The 24,498-nt window shown below is 39.9% G+C and overlaps 1 protein-coding gene across 1 annotated transcript in view; it reads left to right on the top strand.

Annotated features, from left to right (window-relative positions):
• Positions 1–24,498, top strand: part of LOC144773425 (glutamate carboxypeptidase 2-like) — a 508,326-nt gene that overhangs the window by 310,671 nt on the left and 173,157 nt on the right. The window contains exons 13-14 of the mRNA XM_078658419.1: positions 3,674–3,741; positions 23,830–23,921. Coding sequence (XP_078514545.1) covers positions 3,674–3,741; positions 23,830–23,921 — 160 coding nt within the window. The remainder of the gene's footprint in view (positions 1–3,673; positions 3,742–23,829; positions 23,922–24,498) is intronic.

Here is a 24,498-nt window from a genome sequence, read left to right as displayed (position 1 = left end):
ACCCATGAAATGCATGATTTGGCCATCATCAGCATTCAGGAGAGATAAAGGAAACACTGACATTCAAAATCATAGTGTGCACCCATATGTCATCTAAGAAATGTATGATTGTGAAAATGCGATGTTCACTATGTCAAGTGTTGGGAAGTCCTAATAACCATGGTCAACACTGAGACTGTTCATGTAAGTGCTGTAGGTGCCATTTTGCTGTACTTCTTTGAGATGCTCCCTTGAAGCAATTGAGTTCTTCAGTGTATGCAATACAGAGCAAACACAATCATAAACCAGAACATAATTTAAATGCAGGATGTGGAGAGTGGTTTAGTGGTAGTTGTTAAGTCACGTAGTAATAGAACCTAAAATGTTTGCATGTATATGAGCCAGATGTAGCAAGAGGAATAGCGATCGCAAACACGGAAATTTGCAGAATATCAGCGTAGGCGATCGCAATTTAGCTGTGTGCCATGTAGGTAGGCAAATAACTACTTGCAAAATAAAGAATCGCAAACATTGTGATTCCTCATTTTGCGCAAGCATTTAGAAAATCGCAATTTGAGATTCCCTAAATGCTATGCTAGTAGGCATCGCAAGGAATCGCAAATTACCACCAGCCTCAAGTTGGTGGTAAGTTGCGATTTCCTTTCAAAAAGCATTTTTTTGCATTTTAGGTCTCGCTAGAGCCAGCGCGCATGCGCTGCTCTGGCGAGAAATTTAGTAGCTGGTTAGAATAGTGCTACCCAAAGGCTTTTGCCGGCGACCAGCTTGCTATTACGCGCACAAGAGCGCGCGACGTGCACAGCTGCATCTGCCTTGCTGGGCACGTTGTGTGCGCAGCTGGTTGATGGCAAAAGCCTGTGGGTAGCACTAATACCCTCCCTTCTCCCACTCCCTCATCGTTTCTCTTATTACAAGCTTCCCGCGTCGTCGCTTGTTGGATCCATTTCACAGGGAAGCAACTCGCTTTCTTGTGCGGAGAGGTATTCCCCATTAAAGAACTCTTGATTTGTATGGCTACAAACGGTATTTACAACTGTGTGCATGGATGAAGACACGCCTCATAAACTGTTCAAAACACAAGCCCAGTTTAAAACCGAGTTTGTCGTCTTTTGTCACTTACCTTCCACCGGTCTTGTTACATGCCACTGGAAGTCTGATCCTGTACCCGGAAACACCCAGACAAGCTTTATTGGGAGCTAAACAACAGCACTGGGTGGATTCATTTCTAATGCAAATAGAAGGAATCTCTAAAATATCACCCCCAAAACAGCGGCAGCACAGTTTCACAGGGCAGTGGGGGAGAAGGCCAGTGCAGTGAGCACATTACAGATGTCACTCGAGGACAGCACTGACTTCACTTTTTATATAAACATATCGGTCCCGCTGTTCCTGACAGGAATAGTTATCTGCACTGCATTTTCATAGACAATATTTACATTGTGGACAAAAGGAACAACTCGCCAACATACTGAGCAGATAACTGTTCAGAAAGCAGTTAAACGTAAAGCAAACGGGACAGAAAACAGTGCTGCCTGGAGACGTCCCCTGTGCAACTTTCTGCAGCAGTTGCTGCAAAAGGCGAGTCAACCCCTAGAAAACCCCTGAAGGGGAGCAGGGTTATATAAAGAGGGGCACCACCCTCTTCAAGCACTAGAACCAGCTGTCCCCATGCTCCTCCCCTGCCGCCTCTATTCTTAAAGCACGACATTAGAGTTCCACGGCAGGGTGCTGCCAGACCTCCATTTCCTTCCCCCTTCCCCTTTCATTTCACCTCCCCATTCCTTCCCCTCAGCTACAGTGACAAAGCACGCTCTCGTGGAACTCTATCGTGTTAGGAACTTTTCCCTCCTCTGCTGCCAGTAGATCCCCCTGCTGCTGCCAGGAGAAGTAACCGAGTTAATAACTTTTATGCTGTAAGTATATACAGCTTGCATTAAAGTTATGAACCTACTATCGCCCTCATGTACTGGTCTAACCAGTGGTCGAAGTACATTAAACAAAGTATGGGAACTGCGATGCCGCACGCAAGTGGGGCAGGTGATTGAGCTTGGCCAAAAAAAACAAGTATTCTATAACTGTTTTTGGTGTTTTACCTTCAGGTAACTACATTTGAAATAATGCAAAGATTAAATGACTATTAAAGGAAAGTTAAGGTAATTAGTAGGAAAGGAAAGTTAAGTTAATTAATAGGAAACACACTATCAGACAGTATTAAAACTCTAGGAGTTATGGTACAGCACTAGAGAGCCACAGTATTGAATCCTGGTTAGTGTAGTGGAGACTAGGGGCTTGAGTATTTTTAGTGTTACAGCATCCCAGTCTGTGAGAGGAAGCACTGTGAACAAGTAAGTCATTAAACTTGCATTGGCTGTGGCAAAATGCGCAACAGGTTTAAGATAAAAAAAGTGTTCCCAAAATAAAGACTGTACATATTGATCTTTTTTTCTAACTGCCTTTTAAAAGCATTCCCGTCAGAACTTAGCTGGTAGTTCCTTTGCAATAACACTCACAGAGAATAAATATGTCATCAGGAAGGTTCAAGTAATTCTGTTAATTAAAGGCAATAATAAGCTTTCTTATCACTCTATACATTTGCAGACTGACCAGTTGCGCACATTTACATTTCTTTCAGGGAAGCAGGCACCCTTGCAAGGAGGCTTGTTCAGCTTTCAGCTTCTTTGGTGTTACAGCACAGGAGACTCCCTTCCTTATACTTCAGCTGAAGCATTAACCATCCTGGGACAGTCATCTTTTCACAACAAGCATTGGCATTGCCAATAGGTCTCGCCTTTGAGACCTTATAAGTGCTTAGCCATGCAACAGTTAATGTTGGTGCAGTAAGGATATTGTGCTGCATAACTAAATACTTAAAAGGTCCCAAAGGCGAGACCTATTGGCTATGCCAATGCTTGTTTTAAAGTGTCATGTTGCACACATACATGCCCAATTCAGGGGTGCAACAGAGTGTCTTTTTGAAACCCTTGCACCCATGAAATTGCGTTCGCAATTTGCGAGTACCTACTGGGTACTCGCAAATTGCGCGCACAATTCCCATTCATTCCTATGAGCCTTTTGGTCCATAGGAATAAAAAGGAAGCCATTCCTTATTGGCGACTCGCAAATAAGGAATGTGTAGGAATCTCACAAATTATTGTGATTCATACCTACATAGCATTTTGCGAGTCCATAAGAGTGATCCCCTAAAAATCTCTATTAAGGACTCGCTAAACTGCTTTTACCTACATCTGGCCCATAGTGTCAACCATTTCAGAGTGCCTTACTGTACCAAATGGCTTTCATGCATTGATTTGCTATTTGTGACTTATTCCCCAGTGCTTGAGCCCACAGAGGTAGCCTAAGGTTTTGGTTATCTGTAAAACAATTCTATGGTAACACTGCACGCTCTTGAATGTGACTTCAAACTCCATGGAAAACAATGATTTCTTCAAACCATTTGAATTTGTCTGACATGTTATTCATAGTTTGAGCTCTTGGGCAAATTGTTGACTTGTAGCCCAGCGATGCCAGTCTCAACCATCTAAAATAACACTCTCGCTTGTAAGGGAATAGATTTCATATTTTCTTTAAGTATGTTCATAATTGTGGTTTAACTAAGCATACCTGATGCTGCCCTTAAACAAATGAAGCCTGAAATCCTCTCTTTCCTCTCTTCTAGGCAACTATACTCTGAGAATTGACTGCACACCATTATTGTACAGTCTAGTCTATAACCTAACAAAAGAGGTATGTATTTTACACATGCATGCTTCATTTTTATTACAAATCCTTTACTGACTACTATGCCTGATCATACAATGTATGTGGATGTTGCAAATTATCACATGAGCAAGTAAGTTGTCATGGAAACATCATCTTTCAATTCAGTGAGGGAAAAGTTGCAGTTTTTACTCCAGTAAGGTTTTTATGTCAGGGTCTATACTTTGAGGATATTAGTAACACCTAAATAACTTCTCCTTTGGTATTTCTTACACTGGTTTGAGGAACAGATTATTACATATTCTTAAAAAAAGCTCTAGGATCAGGACTGGTGCTTTTTTTTAAATGAATATGGCAAGCTGCATTTGAGCACTGTTAAAAGCCGCAAAAAAGACTAACTTGTTGCTAAGGGCTATGTAGAGTATCCAAATGACAAAATGTGATTTTGCTTCTAGCTCTGAAACTTTTTGCAATGGAGCTGTGTAGGGCTCCCACAGGCTATGTCATCACACTTCATTCATCTCTACAACCAACCCTGAACACTTATTACAAAGCAATTAGGGTCACAAAGATATATTGTGCACCTCGATTTTACGAGTGGAAAATCAATCTTGGTGTTCACAATCCATGTACATATACTCATAAATTGATTTCTTCACACATAACTTCATACCACTATGGTGTAATATTGTGTGAAAATATTTGCTCCAGGGGCAGATTGTGGGCTCTCTGGGGCAGTGTTGACTTTCTCAGTATTTATTGTTAGTGGGGTCATGAGTAAATCCCTATCCATCATGGAAATAGGAAAGCAGTCCCTTCAAACCTAATATGGAAAAGGCCTTTCCCTGTGCCTAAAATATTTTCTTTAGGGAAGAACAAAAACATTTAAAAGTGCAAATACACCTTTGGGGCCATTGACATGCGTAAACTCAATTCAAAGGAAGCTTTATGTAACAATACATGTCATAAAAGTATTAGACGTAAAAAAGGTTAAAACTATACAAAAGTTCAAATCTGGTTAAAAATGTTTTGTGCAAAAGTGGCAAAATAGTGGTCGAAATATCCCAGTATTATACAAGGTCATACTTTCATCGTATAACAAGCATAGAAAAAAATAAATATATATATATATTTTCTATGCTCTATACATATATATATATATATATATATATATATATTGATCTCAGGGGCATTTGAAACTGTGTAGAACCCCACACAATGTTTTTGACCTAGAATACACAGACATGATCGGACGAAAGTTCCAGGTTTAGTTTTCCACCAGGGATAGTTGTAATCGAATATACCACATCCACCTTAAGAATTTTGCCACTGGAATTGCATACCTAGGTGATGAGTCGGTGCAGAGAATTTGCAGAGCTGCACTACATGATCTAGCACCCATGTTCCTACATGTCTGCAACAGCCATGTTTTGCGTGGACTAGAGTAGGCGGGACAGACAAACAGCACGTGTGAGTAGGTTTCTGCACTATCAATACAGTGGGGACATTTGTTATTCCCGGAAGAGGACTATTTAGAAGTAAAGGACTTCATAGGTAAAGTACATGCTCTAAATTGAAAGTACAATTTCCGGTCAAAAGGCTTTGTGATAACATCTCAGTAGAGCTCAAAGCTCAGCTGTGATTTTAGCTGTAGAAAAGACCCTGATAGTAAGGTACTGTCATGGCACATGATTTAGTCATGTGCAATCATTTCCCAGTATGTTTCCTTGAGTATGCCTTTCAGCGGGAATGTAGCACTAAAGGAAAAATCCCACAAGTGCGTTAGGCCCATTCTGATCAGGAGGCTTCTCATATCTCGGAGCCAACTAATTTTATGGAATTGATCCGTGTCAATGATGTCCCTTAAACCCTTCACATATTTGACCAATTCCAGCACACACCAAGTTTTACGCCAGTATAGGATTGGCCGTAACCTGGCAAGATCCACCATAGCCTTCCTGCCTAGGTCATTCCTCAAGGAGAGTGTGGGTGTGCTTTGTGGGAGGCTTGTTATTGCTCTAAAAAGGAGTTCTCTACTGATCCTAGCTGTGCATAAACATACATCTGATATATTTACATGTATGTAACTGTCAATGCATAATGATCATGATGACACTTATATAGCCCACTCTTTAGTGCACTTGTCTTTAGGTTCTGTTGCCTTAATGCCTACAGCCTCCATTGCAGACGTAAGAAAAGAGATGGTTAAAAGAGCTGCTCTAAAACAAGAGTGAAATGATTCATACCATAGATATTCAGGTAGAGATAGCCATCTAAATTTATAGAAGCAGGCATTTACACATAACTTAATCCTCATCGATAGGTCAGTGAAGATCTCATCTGGCTGCTTACATGGAGCCCTGTTCTTCGTAATTTAGGTATAAGTTTAACTCCTGCAGTCTGCGGAAGATGAAGCTTGTGCAATAGATATTTAGAAATGCCTAGAAACAGTTATTTGGCTTAATGTATTCTGAAGTTAACCAGTGTGCCTACAAGTAATGGTAGTAGGGGAGACGTGGCAGTAGCGATAGAAGAAAGCAAATGTGTCATTCTACGAATATGGGAGGGATGTAAGAAGATTTTTTTTTTTAACCTAACCTATATTTTGTTTACGAGAAACCATCTGTGACCAACCCAAAATTTTGCAGTCAGGAGATAGTCTTTATTTTGATGGGCTGGTACACTTAAACTTTCTTCATCTACAGACTGCTGATATGCCAGCTGCCCACAAGTGATGAACATAATAATCTCTGCTTGGTTGTGATCAAGCTGATGGCAGTTATCATCCATCTATCCCTTAAATTCAATTTGGCAGATGGCCAGGTTGTCAAACTAATTAGATCCCCAAGAGATATCTTGATCTGAAAATCATTCTTGTGTGTATAATAGGAAAACCCTTTATCAATAATTCAGAGCACTGGTGCCCAAAAATATGCAAACTAGTTTTTGTCCAAGTCACTTTACCGAGTTAGTCTTCCTGGCTGTCCTTGACAAACTGAGAGAGTTGGTTGATGGCAGCTATATCGCCACTTTGAGTCTCTTATACTTATCAGCAGTGTTCAGCACAATCAACATCTCATCCTTTTCACCCATCTCAGATCAATTGAGTGACAGGCTTGCCATTGGAATGGATGTTGTCTTTTCGTGTGGCTGCTCCCAGAACGTTATGCTGCCACCGCTCTCCTCCTTTGATATGTGCTGCATATATGGGGTGTCCCATATCTGTTTTATGTAGATGTTGAGCCCCTGGTCAGACTGATCCATTGCTTAGTATTTGGTTTATGTATGTATGCCAACAGTACGCTGTTTGTCGTCTAGCTGGGTGGTTCTGCACAGTCACTGACTCTTTTCCAATAGTGTTTGGGACTTCTTAGGGAGTGAATGTCTGTCTTGCCACTGCTGAAAACTTAATGAGGGAAAGAAGGATATCCTGGAAATTTCATCCATGATCCTCTCCAGATGTACTGCCCCCCAGAAATGGGCGCAGGTCTCACTGCTTCTAAATCTGTCTACAACTTGGGTTTGATATTTTACATTAATGTCACTATGGCACCTCAGATGTCTTAATTTGTTTCCACGTTTGTTTTTCTCTTGGGCTGCTTAAGGAAAATGGTGTCTTTTCTTGATTAATGTGGCTCGGTTCTTGCTGTAGAAGCTACAGTAGGCACTGGGTAGATTAGTCCAGCTCCTTGAGTTTTGGCCTTCCTAAATACTGACTTGCTAGACTTCCGGCCATTGAAATACGGATAGCCTCCTTTATCACCAATTCTCTTATTATTATTCAGGCTACCTCTGTTTGAAATTGCTTTGTTAACTGTTCAACCTCCTTTCCTCCGTTCATAATGAGCAGAATCTCCCAGTACTGTCAGAGTTGGATATTCATCTCTCCATTGGCAACAATTATAATTACACCAGCATTCAGGAGCTCATGTATTGGAGAATGGCATTTTGACTAACCTCCCCTCCATGTTCTGGGATCGTTTCCCTCTTTTTATTCAGACTATTCCTGAGATATCTACTGCAAGGCACGTCATTTTGCAATTAATATACGGGAACGGAACATTAGTCAAAGTTAGGGCAGGAAACTTGGTCAAAAATGCCGTAAAAGAATTTGGTTTAATTATGGTTGTTCACTTGTGACCATTTATGGGTAACACAAAAATTAAATGAGGCAGTGAGTATAGGAAGCAATGGCTAGGAAGCAATGGCAAAGTGCTACCGAGTACTTTTTTGTAGGAGGTGACGGGGTTGGCTTCTGTCTCCACCAAGCAATGTCAAAGTGTGCATTGGTGAATGCAAAAATGAGACAATGTTTTGAAAAATAGTTAAATTAATTTGTGCATGGATGGGTAAGTTAGTGATTGATAAGTGGATGGGTGGGTGAAGGAGTGAGTATTTCCATACTAGTGATAGTGCGGAAAGAGTCCTCTCCAGTGCTGGTCCAACCTTTAACTTACAAGAATGGACTCCAACTCCACACTATGGGCCTCATTAGGATGGCGGTTTTTCCGCATCCTCCGGGCCGGCGGAAGTGTCCGCCGGCCTGGAGGATGCGGAAAAACCGCGGCGGAGACTCCAAAGACCCACCGCCAAATTAGGATGGCTGGTGGGTCTGGAATTCCGTCCGCCGCTTTTCCGCGGCGGTCGGCTTCCGACCGCGGCGGAAAAGCTATAACATGGCAGGCGGTGTCTATGAGACACCGTCCGCCATATTATGATGTTGCTGTAAATATGCTTTTCCACAGCGGCTTTTCCGCCATGGAAAAGCATACAGACATTCACTTTGGGGGCCCGTTGCGGGCCCCCTGGGTGAATGGGGGGTGGGGGGTGCACATGGGGGGTACCTATGGTACCCCCCTGCATTTGCGTACACAAAGCAGCAGGCACCGTGCGGTGCCTGCCGCTTTGTGCATGTAAATGTAACACATGCATTTTTAACATTGCGGCGGGTGCAGCTTGAAGCTGCACCCGCCGCAATGTTAAAAATAGAGGATGTGATCGCCACCCTGGCGGTCACATCCTAATCAACACGGAGGGAACGCCGCATCCCCTGCGGACGTTCCCTCCTCCTCAAGGGTGTCGGACGGACGCAAGTCCGTCCGCCATCCTAATGAGCCCCTATATCTTCTTCAGCAAGGTGGCAGATCTTTGCCTCCGTATAAGAATAGAAGCCAAATCAAAACATATCGATCAACAGTATAATTTAAAGTTGAAATTAAGTCAATGATGAAAGATTTAAGTACGTTTCCAAATGTTTATTCTCTGTAAGAGGTGAGTAATTTCTTTTATTTTCTTTTTATCTAATTGATAAATCAGATAATCCATTTACAGAAATTACCAAGTAAATGTATGGTTAGAGTCATCAATAATGCAAAATAACAAGCGTGTTCAATAAAGGAATAATCCCTATTCTATCTAAAAGGAACCTAACCTAATAGTACCCATAATGAGTTCCAGAAAAGAGCAAGATCTAAGCTGAATAAAAATCGAATTCAAAATTAAGCTGTTGAACTTCCCATAAAAGGTAGTTCTTGAAACTCAGTCGAGTCTCATCTCTACATACAGTTGCAGTAGCAAAGTGTACATAAATACATTTAAATAGTAAAATAGGGAAACCGATGCAGCAGTAGCTACACCTGTTAGGGTAAAAGGATAAAGAATTGTCACCTACAAAGTGTTAGACAACAGCAATTGCCATCAATAGTAGCTCACAGCGAGTAGCTCTAGGTGCAAGGGAAAGTGAGTGCCTTCTTCAAATGGTAGAAGTTAATGGCTAGATGGCACTAACTAACTAGAAACACACACTAATATAAAGGACATGAGAACATGTTAATAACAAAGTTGCGCATCAGGTCACTCCGGTCTAGTAAGAATACATCTTCCGATGGTGAGCAGCTTTGTTCTTCCTTTCTCACAGCAAACACATGGAGTTTACAATCCACTATCAATGTGTATCCCACAGTACTAAACATCTGTATAACTGGGAACGTCTAACCTTGGTTCCCAGGGAAGACTATTGAAGTGTCTATTCTATCATGTATCCAATGTTTCACTAAGGAACAATTAATTACACTAAAGACAGAAATGTTTGCTTGCATATCTCTAGCTAAGTAATGGCATTCACATTTCTTATAAGCATACGTTTACTGTGAAATGCACAATTCTCTATTCAGTATTATATGAACATGTGATAGATCGGAAGCTCCGCTTGGTTCATCAAGAATATGTAGCTTAAGAAAGGAATTCATTTTGTAAACTCTGCAGTTATGACAAAATCTAAGCAAGTCATATTAAGGTAAAGCTATCAAATAAATGTGTGCATGGTTTAGCATTTCCTAAAAGCTTCTATTTATTCAAAGTAAAGTCTAGTTGAGGCCTACCAGTAAAAATTAATACCTGGTGCATTTTGCACAATATGTCTGCGTGTCATTTTAAAATGTGTTTTTCGTGTTAACACCTCAGGCACGTTAGCACTGTTGTCAACTAATTTTATGTTCAAATTTTCACTAATATATCAAAAGAGTTTCACATATTCTATATTTTTATTGGCGACAGTTGGCTGCAAAGAGAAGTCTCGCCAATGGTTGTTTGTGTCATTGTGGCGCTTCACAACGCATGTATGCATTGTGACACATAAGTAGCCCTGGGCTGCAAATCAGTCACATGGAGGGCAGTTTGTTGAGCATTCCAAGATAGCCAAAATAAGTGTGAATGCATGTGCTTCCTTGTGGTGTATGCATAGTGGCCTATGCACACACGTGCTTTGATGCACTGGCAGACATTTTCTTACTACACTGTTCCAACATTGCCGAAGGTAACTGTGAAAACATATTGAAATTAGGTTGTATTATGCTCATATATATATATATATATATATATATATATATATATATATTACCTACTGGCGGTCGCCAGAAGGTAGTTATAGTTAGGATCTACTTTGCATAGGAAATCCGCAACATTCTATTGGGAATAACTTTGGCGCCGGTGGACGAATCTTCGCGAATTTCTCAAAGAAGATGGCCTGCTCCGCTCCGCCCCTTCCCTGAAAGATTGGGGGGGATTCATTAAGTGGGGGCTGAGATAAAAGGGGGGTCCCAAAACGTGTTTTCCCCATGTTAATTTCCATAGGGCGGTTGGACTCACTTTTAGCCCGAACGGCTGAATGGATTCCCACCAAACTTGGCAAAATTGTAGGGACTGGTAGCCCGATGTGCCTTTGCTATGTCTCAAGATATGCGCTCCAGTGGATTTTGAGTAATTTAGGTTCAAAAAAATATATATATCTATAAGCGCGCCCCGGTACGCGCACCGGTGAGCCCACCCAGCGCGTAACGCGAGTTCGCGCGCGGAAAGCTGATTGGCTCTCGGGTGTCTGTCAACATTCCAAACAGTCCGGAGCGGCCGCCATCTTGTGTCTCGGTAGGATTGAGACAAAAATGTGGCAAAAACAAAAGGCGAAATGACCATAAGGGGGCAGGGTAGACCCCTCCTGACCCCCTAGGTTTGATGTGGGGGCCATAAAAGGTCCCCACGGGGCAAAAACAAAATATATATTTTTTCGATTTTTGCGGGGGGGGGCGCCTGGTACGCGCACCGGGGAGCTTACCGGGGAGCGTACCAAGGGGAAAACCCAGTGAAACAGTAAAATAATAATTTAAGCCACTGCTCTTTTCTTACCCTTCCATCCCCGTTCCTTTACTACATTTTCTTCGCATATCCACATTCCCCATGTTTACTCTCCTCCTCACTCTCACCTTTTTTCAGTCCCCTAGTTCACTTCCCTTCTCCTCTCGTCCCTTTCTGTGCTTTCTCACTCATTTTCTTCTCGTTTATCAATGCACTCCACTTCACTTACTCTTTTTCATTTTTTTAAGAACGCAGCTCTTTGATGAGAATTGGAGGTAGTTCTGAAACAAATTTTTTTTTCTTCTTTTTTTAGAACAAAAAACAAAAACAGTGAATGGGAAACTGCTCAACAGGAGCAAAAAAACAAAACAAAATTAGGGCTGGGAACGGCAGTGATGGTTATCCAATGCTCGAACCATGAGCAGAACACTTTGTTCCCCATAGCAAAGTAACTTATCGCAATATCTGCATTTAATAACGCCTTTATTAAAAGCAGGCTGGATGTTGGGAATCTGTTCTTGTGATTGCTCCCTTCCTGATGCAGTTTATCCTCCGGTTGAAGTAGAGGCCCCATCACTGGGAGCCTCTCGTGCCAGAGCCCTGACACTCTCCCGGGCAAAGTTCTGGGGGTGCCTCCTCTCGACATGTCGAATCATCGTTGAGTTTCCAAATGAATATTTCTTTCTGGGGTCACCCCGTGACAGGACAGTTTTACAAATCTTGCACTCCACCTTTGGAGCATTTACTTTTTTCTGATCAGGTGGAATGGAAAAAAACTTGCATATGAAATGTTCTTTTATTTTCGGCTGAGGAACCTCTTCATCCAGAAATCCCTCTGACTCATCTTCACTGCTGGATGCTCTGGCAGCCATGGTAATGCAAGATATTAATTCAGCAAAGAGCCGACAGCAAAAAGAGAGGTTTTGGAGTCACAAAAGTGAAAGAAGAAGTGAAGGAAATGGGTGGGGATTTCATTCTTTCTAAAAAAAAATGTTAGCAACCAATGAAAAGTGTTATTTTCAGGTCACATGACCCGACGCGCTTACGCTAAGCGCCCCGGGGCGCGTAGCATAAGCGCATCAGGGCGCGCCAGGGGGCGCTTACGTAACGCGATCGTATGTGCTCGGGCGCTTCCGGGTGCGCTTACGCCGTGCGTCAAAAGACGCATCACGCGGCTACGTGATATGTCAAGATGATGTTTTCGTTCGCGGCAATAGCGCTAACGTGACGCGAACCGGTACGCGAACCGGGGCGCGCCAAGACAGCGCTTACCGGTAAGCGCATCGGTACGCGCCCCGGGAGCGCTCCGGGGCTAAAAAAAAAAAAAAAAACTTTACAAAAAATGGTATTACAGAAATATACAATATAAAATTCATTATAAAAAATATTACATTTCATACCTATAGAGATTTGCTATTAAAAAACCTTTGAAATTCACTGAAAAAACCATAGGTTTCACACCAGTTATAGTTAGCTGGAAATTTTACTTGCATAAAGCCATTGAAATTCCCACGTTATAGTTAGTTGGACTCACTATAACTTGTGCGTGCAATGCACTGCTGATGACGTCACATATTACATCACTCATGACATGGTCAGTGACATCACTCATGACATCACTGATGACACCATCCTTCTGACAGAGTGACAGACCTCCTTTCACTGTAATGTAACCCTTGAAACACATATTTAAAATTAGAAACAAACATTTTCAAAAAATGCAGATACCCATACCAGTTACAACAACCAATTCAATAATTCCACCATCTATATACACATCCACTCACTCACAAACAGTTCTATATAGTCACTCATACATATACTCACTCATCATATGTAGTGATACACCTATACATCCTGTTACACACCGACAGTCATCCAAAAGATACTCTCACACATACTCACACATGCAAATAAACTATTGAACATCCATTTATTTGCATATACAGCTATACAAACACTACCATCTTACTTCTAAGGAAACTTACATATACTTACTCTCTTAAACAATCACTTATAGAAACACATACTTATTTAAACAGGAACTCTTACAATCTCTTACTCTCACATATACTCACTTATATACATCAATATTCACATATATTAGATTAAAAAATAAGTAGTTACTGATAAAGACACTAGTGAGACAGTCATTCACTCACTAACACACACATATACACACTCATCCACCCATACAGTCCTGCACATATGCTGTCTTAAAAACACATACAAAGAGAGTCAGTCATTCATGCATCTATGTGCGAAGTAATACCCCCACCAAACCATACACACACTCATACTGATACTAACAAAAACATCTAATAACCCATATACCTACACATGTAGCTACTCACCAATCCATGCAGCCACTTATACACAAAGTGAAACACTAATACATATATTTAAATATTTAAACATTACTCTCTAATATATGTATTCACTAAGATACACTTAATAAACCAGTTTACCAATCATTTTTTTTTAAAACATCCATGTAAACACTTATTTAAACATTAATTCTTCCATCAACTTTTACATATACATATATAAAACATATTTATTTTTCAGAAAGACACGCATTCACTGGATGGTGTCATCAGTGATGTCATGAGTGATGTCACTGACCATGTCATGAGTGATGTAAAATGTGACGTCATCAGCAGTGCATTGCACGCGCAAGTTATAGTGAGTCCAACTAACTATAACGTGGGAATTTCAATGGTTTTATGCGTGTAAAATTTCCAGCTAACTATAACTGGTTTGAAACCTATCGTTTTTTCAGTGAATTTAATAGGTTTTTTAAATGCTAATTCCTAACTATAACTGGTGTGAAACCTATGTTTTTTTCAGTGAATATATATATATATGTATATATATATATATATATATATATATATATATATATATATATACACAAATAGAAAATAACATCATATTTAGTTGACAATGAATACATTTGTGAATATATATATATATATATATACATGTGTATATATATATATATACTCTTGAAAAGAAATGCTAGTAACTATACATATATATAAATATATATATTATATATATATATTTTTTTTTTTCACAAATGTATTCATTGTCAACTAAATATGATGTTATTTTCTATTTGTGTGAAGCTTCACATAGCATAATATTAGCCGAAAACCTTTAATGGCCATAATTTCCTGTGTTGTACATTGCACATTTTCAGTAAGCGTAACCATGTTTTCAAACCTGGCAAGGGTTTTGTTAGAAGAATAGAAGAATAGAGGTAGTATTTGTAGATAGGAATGATATTTCCCCTTCAAGTCCGTCCTCTACTTCCTTAAAGGGACGATCCTGACACCTGCACACTAGACGCACACTAGATGTGTTTCTGCTGAGAGCAGCAGAATTCTGTTGCTTGGTCATGCTATACTGACTTGTAAGGTGAGAAATTGTATATATACTAGGATGATTTTTACGTGTTTAGTTTGTAGCGCCAACAGACACTTTTCTAGTGAGAGCCCTGGTCTTTTAAAATGACAATTGTCTTTTAATCTATTGTTTCATGGCTGCTATTTTAAATTAAACACTAGTTGGACTTTAGGCTTCCTGTGTTACTGTGCTTTATTGTTAACACAATGTCCACATGGTAAAGTACAAAATACAAAAAAACACAGGAACAGTTTAAAATAAACTTATTGGCCGATTAGCACTTTACAGCTAGCAGGCCCTGAATGTTTTTTTTAAAAAAGTGAGATGGAGACAGGTAGGAAGCACTGGAGTGGGACTCGGAGTGGGGGAGGGGCAAGGGGGATATTTGAGGGCAGCTTGAATTGGTTGTAGAAGGCGGAACCATCATAAAATTGTAAAAAGAAAATCAATAGATGCAATATTATGTGAGCCACTTTTTTTAAGTAGCGTATATCTTCATCATGATTGTAGCTTGATACCAAGTCAAAAAAACAACCCCTTCTGCTAATGGTTAAAGCCAACTGAATCAAGGAAGTTCACAGACACACAAACTCACAGCTAGCACTGTAGACAGGCCACATTCAAAACTCCAGCCACTATAGGCTTATTCCAGTATTGCACACAGGGCTTTACATGCAGGGGTGCTAGTCATTTCTGAATTTCTATAGAATCCAAAGTCAACATTCCTCTACATTGAGCCATGAGTATCCATTGATATCTTGGGGTGTAGAATCATGCAATACCAGCCTATATTATCAGGCATCTCAACAACATGAGAAAGTTGGTGAAATGTGGAAACTGGTGCAGGGACCATCTAAATGAAAGGAATTGTTTAGATCTCTATTAAAAAGCTGTTACAGTTACGAGCAGGAAGGGTCTCCACCTTCACTTGGCCTGATCCCTCCCCAGATGAAGCTGAGGTACTATACGCCTGCAGAGAGTCTTGATACACATCTTCCCTGTTGAGTTGAGTCTGGCATCATATGAAGTGCTGACAAGGATCACCTTATTCCCCCCCCCCCTTGACACGTTGACCCATCACATTATCCTTTTCTCTGGGGTTGCTAATTTGCTTAAGTCCTGTATTGCTGATATATTATGCCTTTCACTAGTCCTCTGTGCACTCACCTGCATTGCCCTTCTTCTCTGGACAACAAGTGTGATCTCATCTCTGCACCCATCTCATTCAGTCATGTCCAAATTTCAGATTCATATGTCTCTGCCACTAAGTGTATGCTTTAAAACCACAATAGCAGCAAGTAATGTCAGTGCAGCCTGGGTGACACTGGGCACCTGAGTGAGCTTCCCCCTGTGCATCTGTTCATTTGACTTATTGCACAGTTCTGGGCATGTTCACATATCTTAAGCCTCCAGGACTGTAGATGCAGGCAGGTGTTCTTGCTCCTGCTCCAATCAGCCCCACTTCTGGTCACCAATGTCAGACTATTGAGATCTCCAGGCTAGCTCAGGGCGAAGCAATGTCAGTGCCGTCCAAGTGGCTTTCTACATCTGAGCTGACCAAAGATGGTGCTACAGGATTTGTTGAGCCACCCTCTACTTGAGGTGGGCAATGGTGGTATTTCTGATCCCAGTGCAGGATCCGCTATTGTTGTCTTCATCTCATAAAATAGATCTCTTGAAAGCTTGTATCCAGGGAGACATGGAGATATCGCCAGAAATAGACGCTTGCAGTGCTCACTGACGGATACAATAAAGCAAAAAATCCCCATGCATCATGAATGGAAGTTACAACAGCTAATGCATGTAATGTCAGCTGATCAAAACCTACTATACACCTATAGCAACCAGCGGCTGAGGGATCGTGAATCATGTATTAACCCCTATTCCTCTGTGTATTGTATTGATGGTATAGGCTCTTGCAAACAGATACAGCTGAACCTGAAAGATATTCTTATTAGCATAAAACAACAATGACACTGCTGTCAGATGGATGTCTGCATCCAAAAGACCAGATTTCCATACTTGTAATGTGCCTGGTTCCTTGTTACAGCATCAACGTGTCAGATTCCTTGTTACATAAAATCTGTGTTCCTAATGAAACATTAGTTACATCCCTGTAGGCACACTTAATCCCTCTTTATGAAATGAGGATTCCATACTCGTTCATGATAAGAGGTACTTCATTTAATGTTTTCACATAAATTTCTTAGAATTTTTCTTTGTTTCATTCAGATTCAAAACGGTATTACTGAAGCAAAATCGAATTCCAATGCATTTCGGGCTTCTTTTGGCCCTTCATCAGGGAACAATACTACAAATTAAAGCAAAAAAAACATCATGTATAGCAGTGTTGTTTGTCATGGCCAATGTACTATGGGTGAACATGTGCTTCCGGTGATCAATACACGCTAAAAAAAAGTGATATGACGTGTCGAATAAATCAGTGTCTTGATGGTGTCACCTTATGACCCTAATGCCCGCATCGTGATCGAAAACGTCAACAAACACGTCAATAAAAAGCGCGTCTTAAACTTAACTTACATGCCGTCCGTCGTTGGGCACACTAATGGTCTGTAATACAAAAATGACGGAGATATGAATACAACCCTGTCAACTAACTCAATGATGCTGATAGTTTAACTACTCTGTTCCTGTTATGTAGCCAAAAACTAACCTGTGAATTCCCACATCCAGCTTCGATATTCAATGGGCCCTTCGCGATATTTTGTCTGAAAAAAACAGCACGCTGAACGCGTTTCCGTATATCTCGGTAGACAAGTCCTGATTGGATATAACTCCGATCATGTGACTAATAGAAACATAGAATAGACTTTTCGGCCTGCAGTGGTTCATCAATGTTATAAAACGGGTATCTAGATCTTACGGACGGTAATCCAAAAGCAAGTAATAACAATTGTAATGAAAATTATGGGACCCCATGCGTCCAGAAGCTAAGAAAATAATATTGAAAGATTAAAAAATAAAACAATCAACGTGCGTGAAAGTGATACGAACCCTGATCAGTGGGTTAGAGATGAATGTGAAAGACACAGGGGCATATTACCAACAACTAGCGATAATTATCGCTATGTTGGCTTAGCGGCAATAATTTTATCGCCGTGTTGCGACGATTTTTATCGCTTAGGAGCCTTGCTATTATCAAGGTTTATCTCCTAGGTGATAAAAATCGGCCGAAATGCATGAATATCGCTATAAAGTCAGCGATATTCATGCTTTACCGAGCTAATGCTCTTAGCCATGTTATCCACCTCCCATTAGATAACATGGCTAAGAACTGCTCAGGGCAGGTGTTAGCTTTTGGAGATATTGGCGCTTAGCGCGAATATCTCCAAATGTTGGTAATAGGAGATAGCGATGTTAGCGATTGTTTCCAGTCGCTAACATCTTGGCACGCCCACTTTGCATGTCATTAGTGATAAATATCTCTGACATGCAAAGCGGGGCTCAAGATGGTCGCTATCTCCTACTAGCTGTCGCTAACTGGTGTTAGCGACAGCTAGGTAATAGGGAGATAATTTTATCTCCGCTTTTTTGGCTTTTAAAGCCAAAAAAGCGGAGATAAATCCCTTGATAATATGCCCCACAGTGTGCTGTCTTATGGATATGAATATCTTTGGAAACAATCACATACATGTTCACAGAGTAAAAAAAAAACATGATAATAAACAAAATGAAATCACGGGGTCACACTGGTGACCAAGGAACACTCCTTGCATGATTCAATCTTTACAGATAACATGATAGTTCAATACGGTCATTTAAGCCATTAGGTTTATGTGACGATAATTTTTGGATCCATATGTTTTCTCGTTGTAGAAGATATTTTGTGTTATCTCTTCTTTCTTCTCCACACATTCCAGGATGCAAAATTTGAGTTGGGATACACTGTGATGTTCCTCATTGAAACGTACTCCAATTGTGGACTTTGTGTTCTTCGTGCGTATGTTAGACTTATGTTCTGTTAGTCTTATTTTCATTCTTCTCTCCGTCTTTCCGACGAATACCTTTCCACAAGGACATTTGAGGAGATATATGACATTTGCTGTGTCACAGGTAGCTGTTACCTTAAGTTTTATTTCATGACCCTTCATGGGATGGTTGATCTTGTTCCCTTTGATAATGCTGTTACAGTTCCCACAGTTTAAACAAGCTCTTGTGCCTTTATGTGTTATAGTCTTAGGTGCTTCCTGTTTCAATATTTCACCTATATTGTTTGCTCGTGTGTAAGCAAACAAAGGTGGCTTTGCAAAGGCTGTGTTAAAATCAGGTTCAAGATTCAATATTTCCCAATATTTCATGATGATCTTTCTGAATTTGTAACTTAAAGTAGAATATTTAGATACTGCCACAATTCTTGTTTGACCCTTTACTTTTTTGGTCTTAAGAAGGTCTTCTCTCTTGATTTTCTCCACACGTTTTATGGAGTCCTCAATAATTTTTTCCGGATATCCTCTGTTGACAAATCTTACTCCCATCTCTTTAATTCCTTTTTCCACTTGAGATTCATCTGATATGATTCTTTTTACTCTGGTCATTTGAGAGAAAGGGAGATATTGTTTCAAACTTGTCTGATGGAAACTTGAGAAGTGCAGCATGTTGTTCTTATCCGTAGGTTTTCTATAGATATCAGTCTCAATATTTGTTTCTGTTAGTGAAACTCTTACATCTAAAAATGTCACTTGTTTATCAGAGATGTCCCACGTCAATTGTATACGTTCATCTACTTTGTTAAGTTCAATTAGTGCTGTTTCCAATTTCTCCTTTGTGTTCTTCCAAATGATAAAGATGTCATCAATATATCTGACAAAGAATTTTAGGTTGTTGCTCCATTCAGTTTTCTCTAAAATGTTGAGTGTCTCGTATTCGTTCATGAATATGTTCGCATACGACGGAGCCGCCGAATTTCCCATAGCAGTTCCTACCAATTGTTGATACCATTCGTCCTTATAGCGAAAATAGCTATGGTATAAAGTGAATATCATGAGCTCCATTAGGAATGTTTGAAATGGAAGTTGTAAATCAGTGTTCAATAGAGCTTTATCCACCGCCTCTATAACAAAAGAATGAGGGATCGATGTGTACAATGATCGAATGTCAGCTGTGCAAAGGATTAGATTCTCTCCCGGTTCAATAACTATTGCTTCTAGTTTTAGTAAAAAGTCAGTCGTATCTTTGATATGCGTTGTCATTTTTTTCACTGATGGTTGAAGATATCTATCTATCAGTTGACCAATTGGTTCATGTAGGCTCCCACAAGTGGAGACAATAGGTCGAAGTGGAGGGTCTCTGAGATTTTTATGAATCTTTGGTATCATATATAGCACTGGACTTTTAGGATATGTTTTAGTTAGAAAGTTTTTTGTCCTGTCATTTATAGTCCCCATTTCATATGCCTTATCGATAATATTCTTCAAAGATTCCATGTATTTCGTTGTGGGGTTTCCATCCAATTTCATATAGGTATTGCAATCGCCTATATGTTCTAGCACTTTTTGCTCATACATTGTGGTATTCATAATAACCAAAGCACCCCCTTTGTCAGCCTTAGTGCAGATGATCTCTCTTTTTGATGCCAATTTTCTCAGGGTGTCAAGGGCCTTTTGCGTGATGTTTTTCTTGGTCCGTGTCCTGTACTTCAGTTTAGATAAATCTTGCTTCACCAACTTTTCCGAGATCCAACGTCTTGTGACTCACTGGTGCCTGAAATGTACTGCTAGTTCTCAATCCCAATAATTGATTTGGTTCACGTGTGTCTTGTCTGGGTAATACGTTGTCGAAGAAGTGTCTCAACTTGAGTTTTCGCATCAGTTTAAAGAAACTAACTTCCAACTCTAGAGGATCAGTGTTGGTGGTGGGGACAAACAATGTGCCACTTTGTAGAAGTTGTATTTCATTCATACTCAACTCATAGTCAGAGATGTTGATAACCAATTGGTTTAGGTTTGTGTCTTGTTCTTGTCTTTTTTCGGGTGCTCTTTTTCTTTTTCCTTTGTTGTTTCCCCTCCTGGGTCTCCTTTTTGGGTTTAGCCCTGATCTAAAAAAGAAAAACTTGTTGTTGTTCCGGCATTGACATTGGATTGTTAATTTTCAATTGATGTGTGGTGCCGGTTTTAGGTTGTGGTCTCTGTGTTCTTAGTGAGGTATCATTGCAAGTTGATGATGTATCTGTGTTTTGTGTTTATGGGCGATTTCTCCTTTTCTGGGCGTATACCTCGGCCCAGGTGTATACTTCATCCAGTTTATAATCGAGGGTATCCCTCTTGAATTTCCGGATTTTCCTTTCGTTAACATCACGCAAATGTTTTTCAATTTGTTCCTTGATATCCTCCAATGTTTTATTTAAGTCTTCTTCAGACATCATAGTGGATAGTTCAGTGGACACCTCAGAGATTTCTTTGGCCAATTCCTCTAGAATGCCTGACAGTTCCTCTATTATTAAAAGAATAAGATCCAGGGAACACTTATTCAAGATAACGTACCATTTATCTTGAAAATGCTTGGAATTTTTTCAAAGAGATGGTTTGAGAGCGATTCGTAGGCCCGAGGTATGCGCTGTGATCAATGGTTTCTTATTAAAGTGCTAGCATGTAGCTGCTGATTAATTTGTCTCTTTGATAGGTATATGAGTTGCCTCACATTTTGTTCCTTGGTGCGGTTCGTGGACTCCTGTGATAGTTCTTCCCTGATTAATGCGTAGATCCTGTTGGCTTCATCTTCCTTAAACGAAAAAGTATCGGCCCTTGCTTCAGTGCTTTTTGCTATTTGCTCATAGTTAAAGTTACTCATGGTGACTATTTATTGCTTGCTGCCTGTGTTCGTTGACGAAAAGAAGCTTGAAGAACAAAAGTGATGAACCAGGTGCACAGCGTGATTTGCCTTGTTGTTTATATACAATTGTATATAAACAACAAGGCAAATCACGCTGTGCACCTGGTTCATCACTTTTGATTTCTTGTAACAGCATCAACAAGATTAGAAGTGGAACAATATGCTTACTGCCAACGTATATTGGGTTGCGTTTTTGCAAGCCCATCCAAAATACAGTTTGATTTGAGTTCAGTCGTTAGAATGAAAAAGTTTACCTGCGTAGCACATGCATAGCACATTTTTGGTTTGTGCTGGGCTTGTTGGTGACTGAACATTTATAAAGCTAAAATGCTAATATTTTTCAATATATGCATGAATACGTACTTCTAAGGGTATTCAACATAATTTTAAAAAGAAATCAAACATTATGCTACTGAAAGTGGAATTGCTTTTCTAAATTCAAGTAATGGTGACTACTTGGGGTTTGTTAATTTCCTCACACAAACAATTGGATGCTTTAAAAGTGAATAAATACATTTAATAGAACAAATAATATAAAAGTCATTAACTATTTGGATACCTGCTATTATCTGGGTGATGTACTAGACACTTCTTGATATTCTACATTTGAAATGGCTGTGTGCTCTCTAGAACAGGTACATATCACATGAAAGCTACCCGCAGAAACTGAAAATTTACTTCTTTAATGAGAATAAACCTTTGGACAATTTTCTTGTCCACGTTTTAATTCTATAGAACCCATGTTTGTACGCTCTAATCACTCAGAAAGTAAAGGTAGGGTGACAAAATTTGTGAATATTAAAATACAGTGAGGTAGAAAAATTAAATCACCGCAGAAATTGCTGTTACAAAGCATTGTTTGCAACTCAGATACTACACAACATCCTAAAACTAAGTTCTGTTCAGACATAATTGCCTATTGTGGTATTTGGTGTTTACTGGTCAATCAATCTTTTCACGTAGTAAGGAAGGACTTTGTTTGGGACTTGTGATAAACATATATGATTGGGACCACCATTGTCAAATGTTTTTAGGACATCAGGTGGCTACTTTACTGCCCCTAAAGCATTGACTTTCTTCTCCCATTCTAATTCTTCTTGGATTAAAGAGACATGCTTCTCAGACAGCTGATTTGGGTCTTTCTCTTTCTCTGTTTGTCCTCACAGTCCTCTTATTTACCTCTTAAAGATTTCACAATAACTTTTTAGCACCAGTGTTTGGTCTGCTGATAAAGATAAAGAAATAACCACAGAGGTAAGGTCTGTAGTTAGCCATCATTTTCATAAACTAACAGATATTTAGTCCCTTCGCTAATGTCCACTTGTTGATACTGGTTCCCATGGGCTGTATTTTAACTGCTGTCAGCCATATCTGTTAACAGTATGCCAGATGTTCGAAAGCAGTGATGGTATAAAACACAGCAAAAATACTTTTGGGCTTGTAGGTGTATCTCTTATTTCACTTCCTCTCCACTTAATTGGGACCAAGGAAGGGCCTTTTGTGGATAGCTACCTGATTATTTGCCCTATCTCCTTTTGCTACAGGTACTGCATCTTTTACAAAAGGTGTAGGTATGTTTTCTAGAGTGGCAGATGTGGCACTCTCATACTTTCTCCCCTCAAGCTGACAGTAGTCACTTTGTTTCCAAAGGGTTCAGCCATGCCACTCTAGAGACCAGTTATATCTGTCAATGTCTCCATGGTTCCAGTCTTTCGGACGGGTTCCAGTTCTTGACTTGAAAATAAATATTTCGGGACCTCCAAGTGACTTCTTCAGCTCGACCCCCCCCTGCTGCTACAGGACTGTATCTGGAGGCAGATGTTAGGAAGACTAATGTACATTTTGAATAGAAATACAGAAATTCATTGGAAAGTGAACGATCATGAAGCTAGGCTATTTTTGACTAATTTTACCCAGATGAGGAGGTAACCTAGAATGTTAGAGATAGCCTGACCTATCACATCAATCTCTATTTCTCTTACTGTCTTCATGTTCGTAAAAGTGGTAGAAGGCTGTGGAAAATCATTCAACAGGCTCTACCAAGTGGTTAAGAGTTAATAAAATATATGATTCCTAATCTGATAACATGACTAATGCATGCAGGTGTTGTCGGGTTCCACTCTGAAAAGAGCACTAGAGGTCTTGGTAGGAGAATGCCTCTCTGTTAGTAGAACTACTGTACTGTTATGTGTGTTATGAACACAATTTACTTTCTTATCGTTTCAGATTCCTAGTCCTGATGATACTTTTGAAGGTAAATCTCTCTATGAGAGCTGGCACCAGAAAGACAACTGGACTGAACATATAAATGCTCCCCGGTAAGTGTTGCATTCTTGCTTTCCTTGAAATGTGAAAGATGCCAATTTATTAGATTTATTTCAAAAGATTCAAAATCTGTAAAATTAAGTACTTCACAGTATGAGTCATAATGGAAATACTCTGATTCCTATGTCTGCTGGGTCTGTACAAACAGTACTTTCATGGCCTAGCCACCTTGGTATGTTGTATTGTATTTGGATAGTTGATCACAGCAAGAGATTTCCAAGAGAGCCCTTTAAAAAAACATGTTTTCGGTCAGGAGTCCTATAATCCCCAATCCATAAAACACCCACCAGGAACTATATGCCCCACAACATTACAGTTTTAGGGGAAAAACTCAGAAAAACTGGACTCAGGAAATACCTTTGCATAAATGTACATTGAAATATATCTTTCATAGCAATGTAAATAATGTCAGAATCCCTTATTTAAAATAAAAGTGTTAGGAATGCAACCAAGTAGGGGCTCTTGGTACCCCTTCCATTTGGTTTCTCTCTTGAAACTGACAGCTCAAACATAAACACAAACATCTGTACTAGTGGGTCTATTTTCCTAGTTATCACAATATGGTTAAAA

This window comes from Lissotriton helveticus, chromosome 8, assembly GCF_964261635.1.
Source record: "Lissotriton helveticus chromosome 8, aLisHel1.1, whole genome shotgun sequence".
In the NCBI taxonomy this organism is placed as follows: domain Eukaryota; kingdom Metazoa; phylum Chordata; class Amphibia; order Caudata; family Salamandridae; genus Lissotriton; species Lissotriton helveticus.
This window is presented reverse-complemented; position numbering and strand designations above follow the sequence as displayed.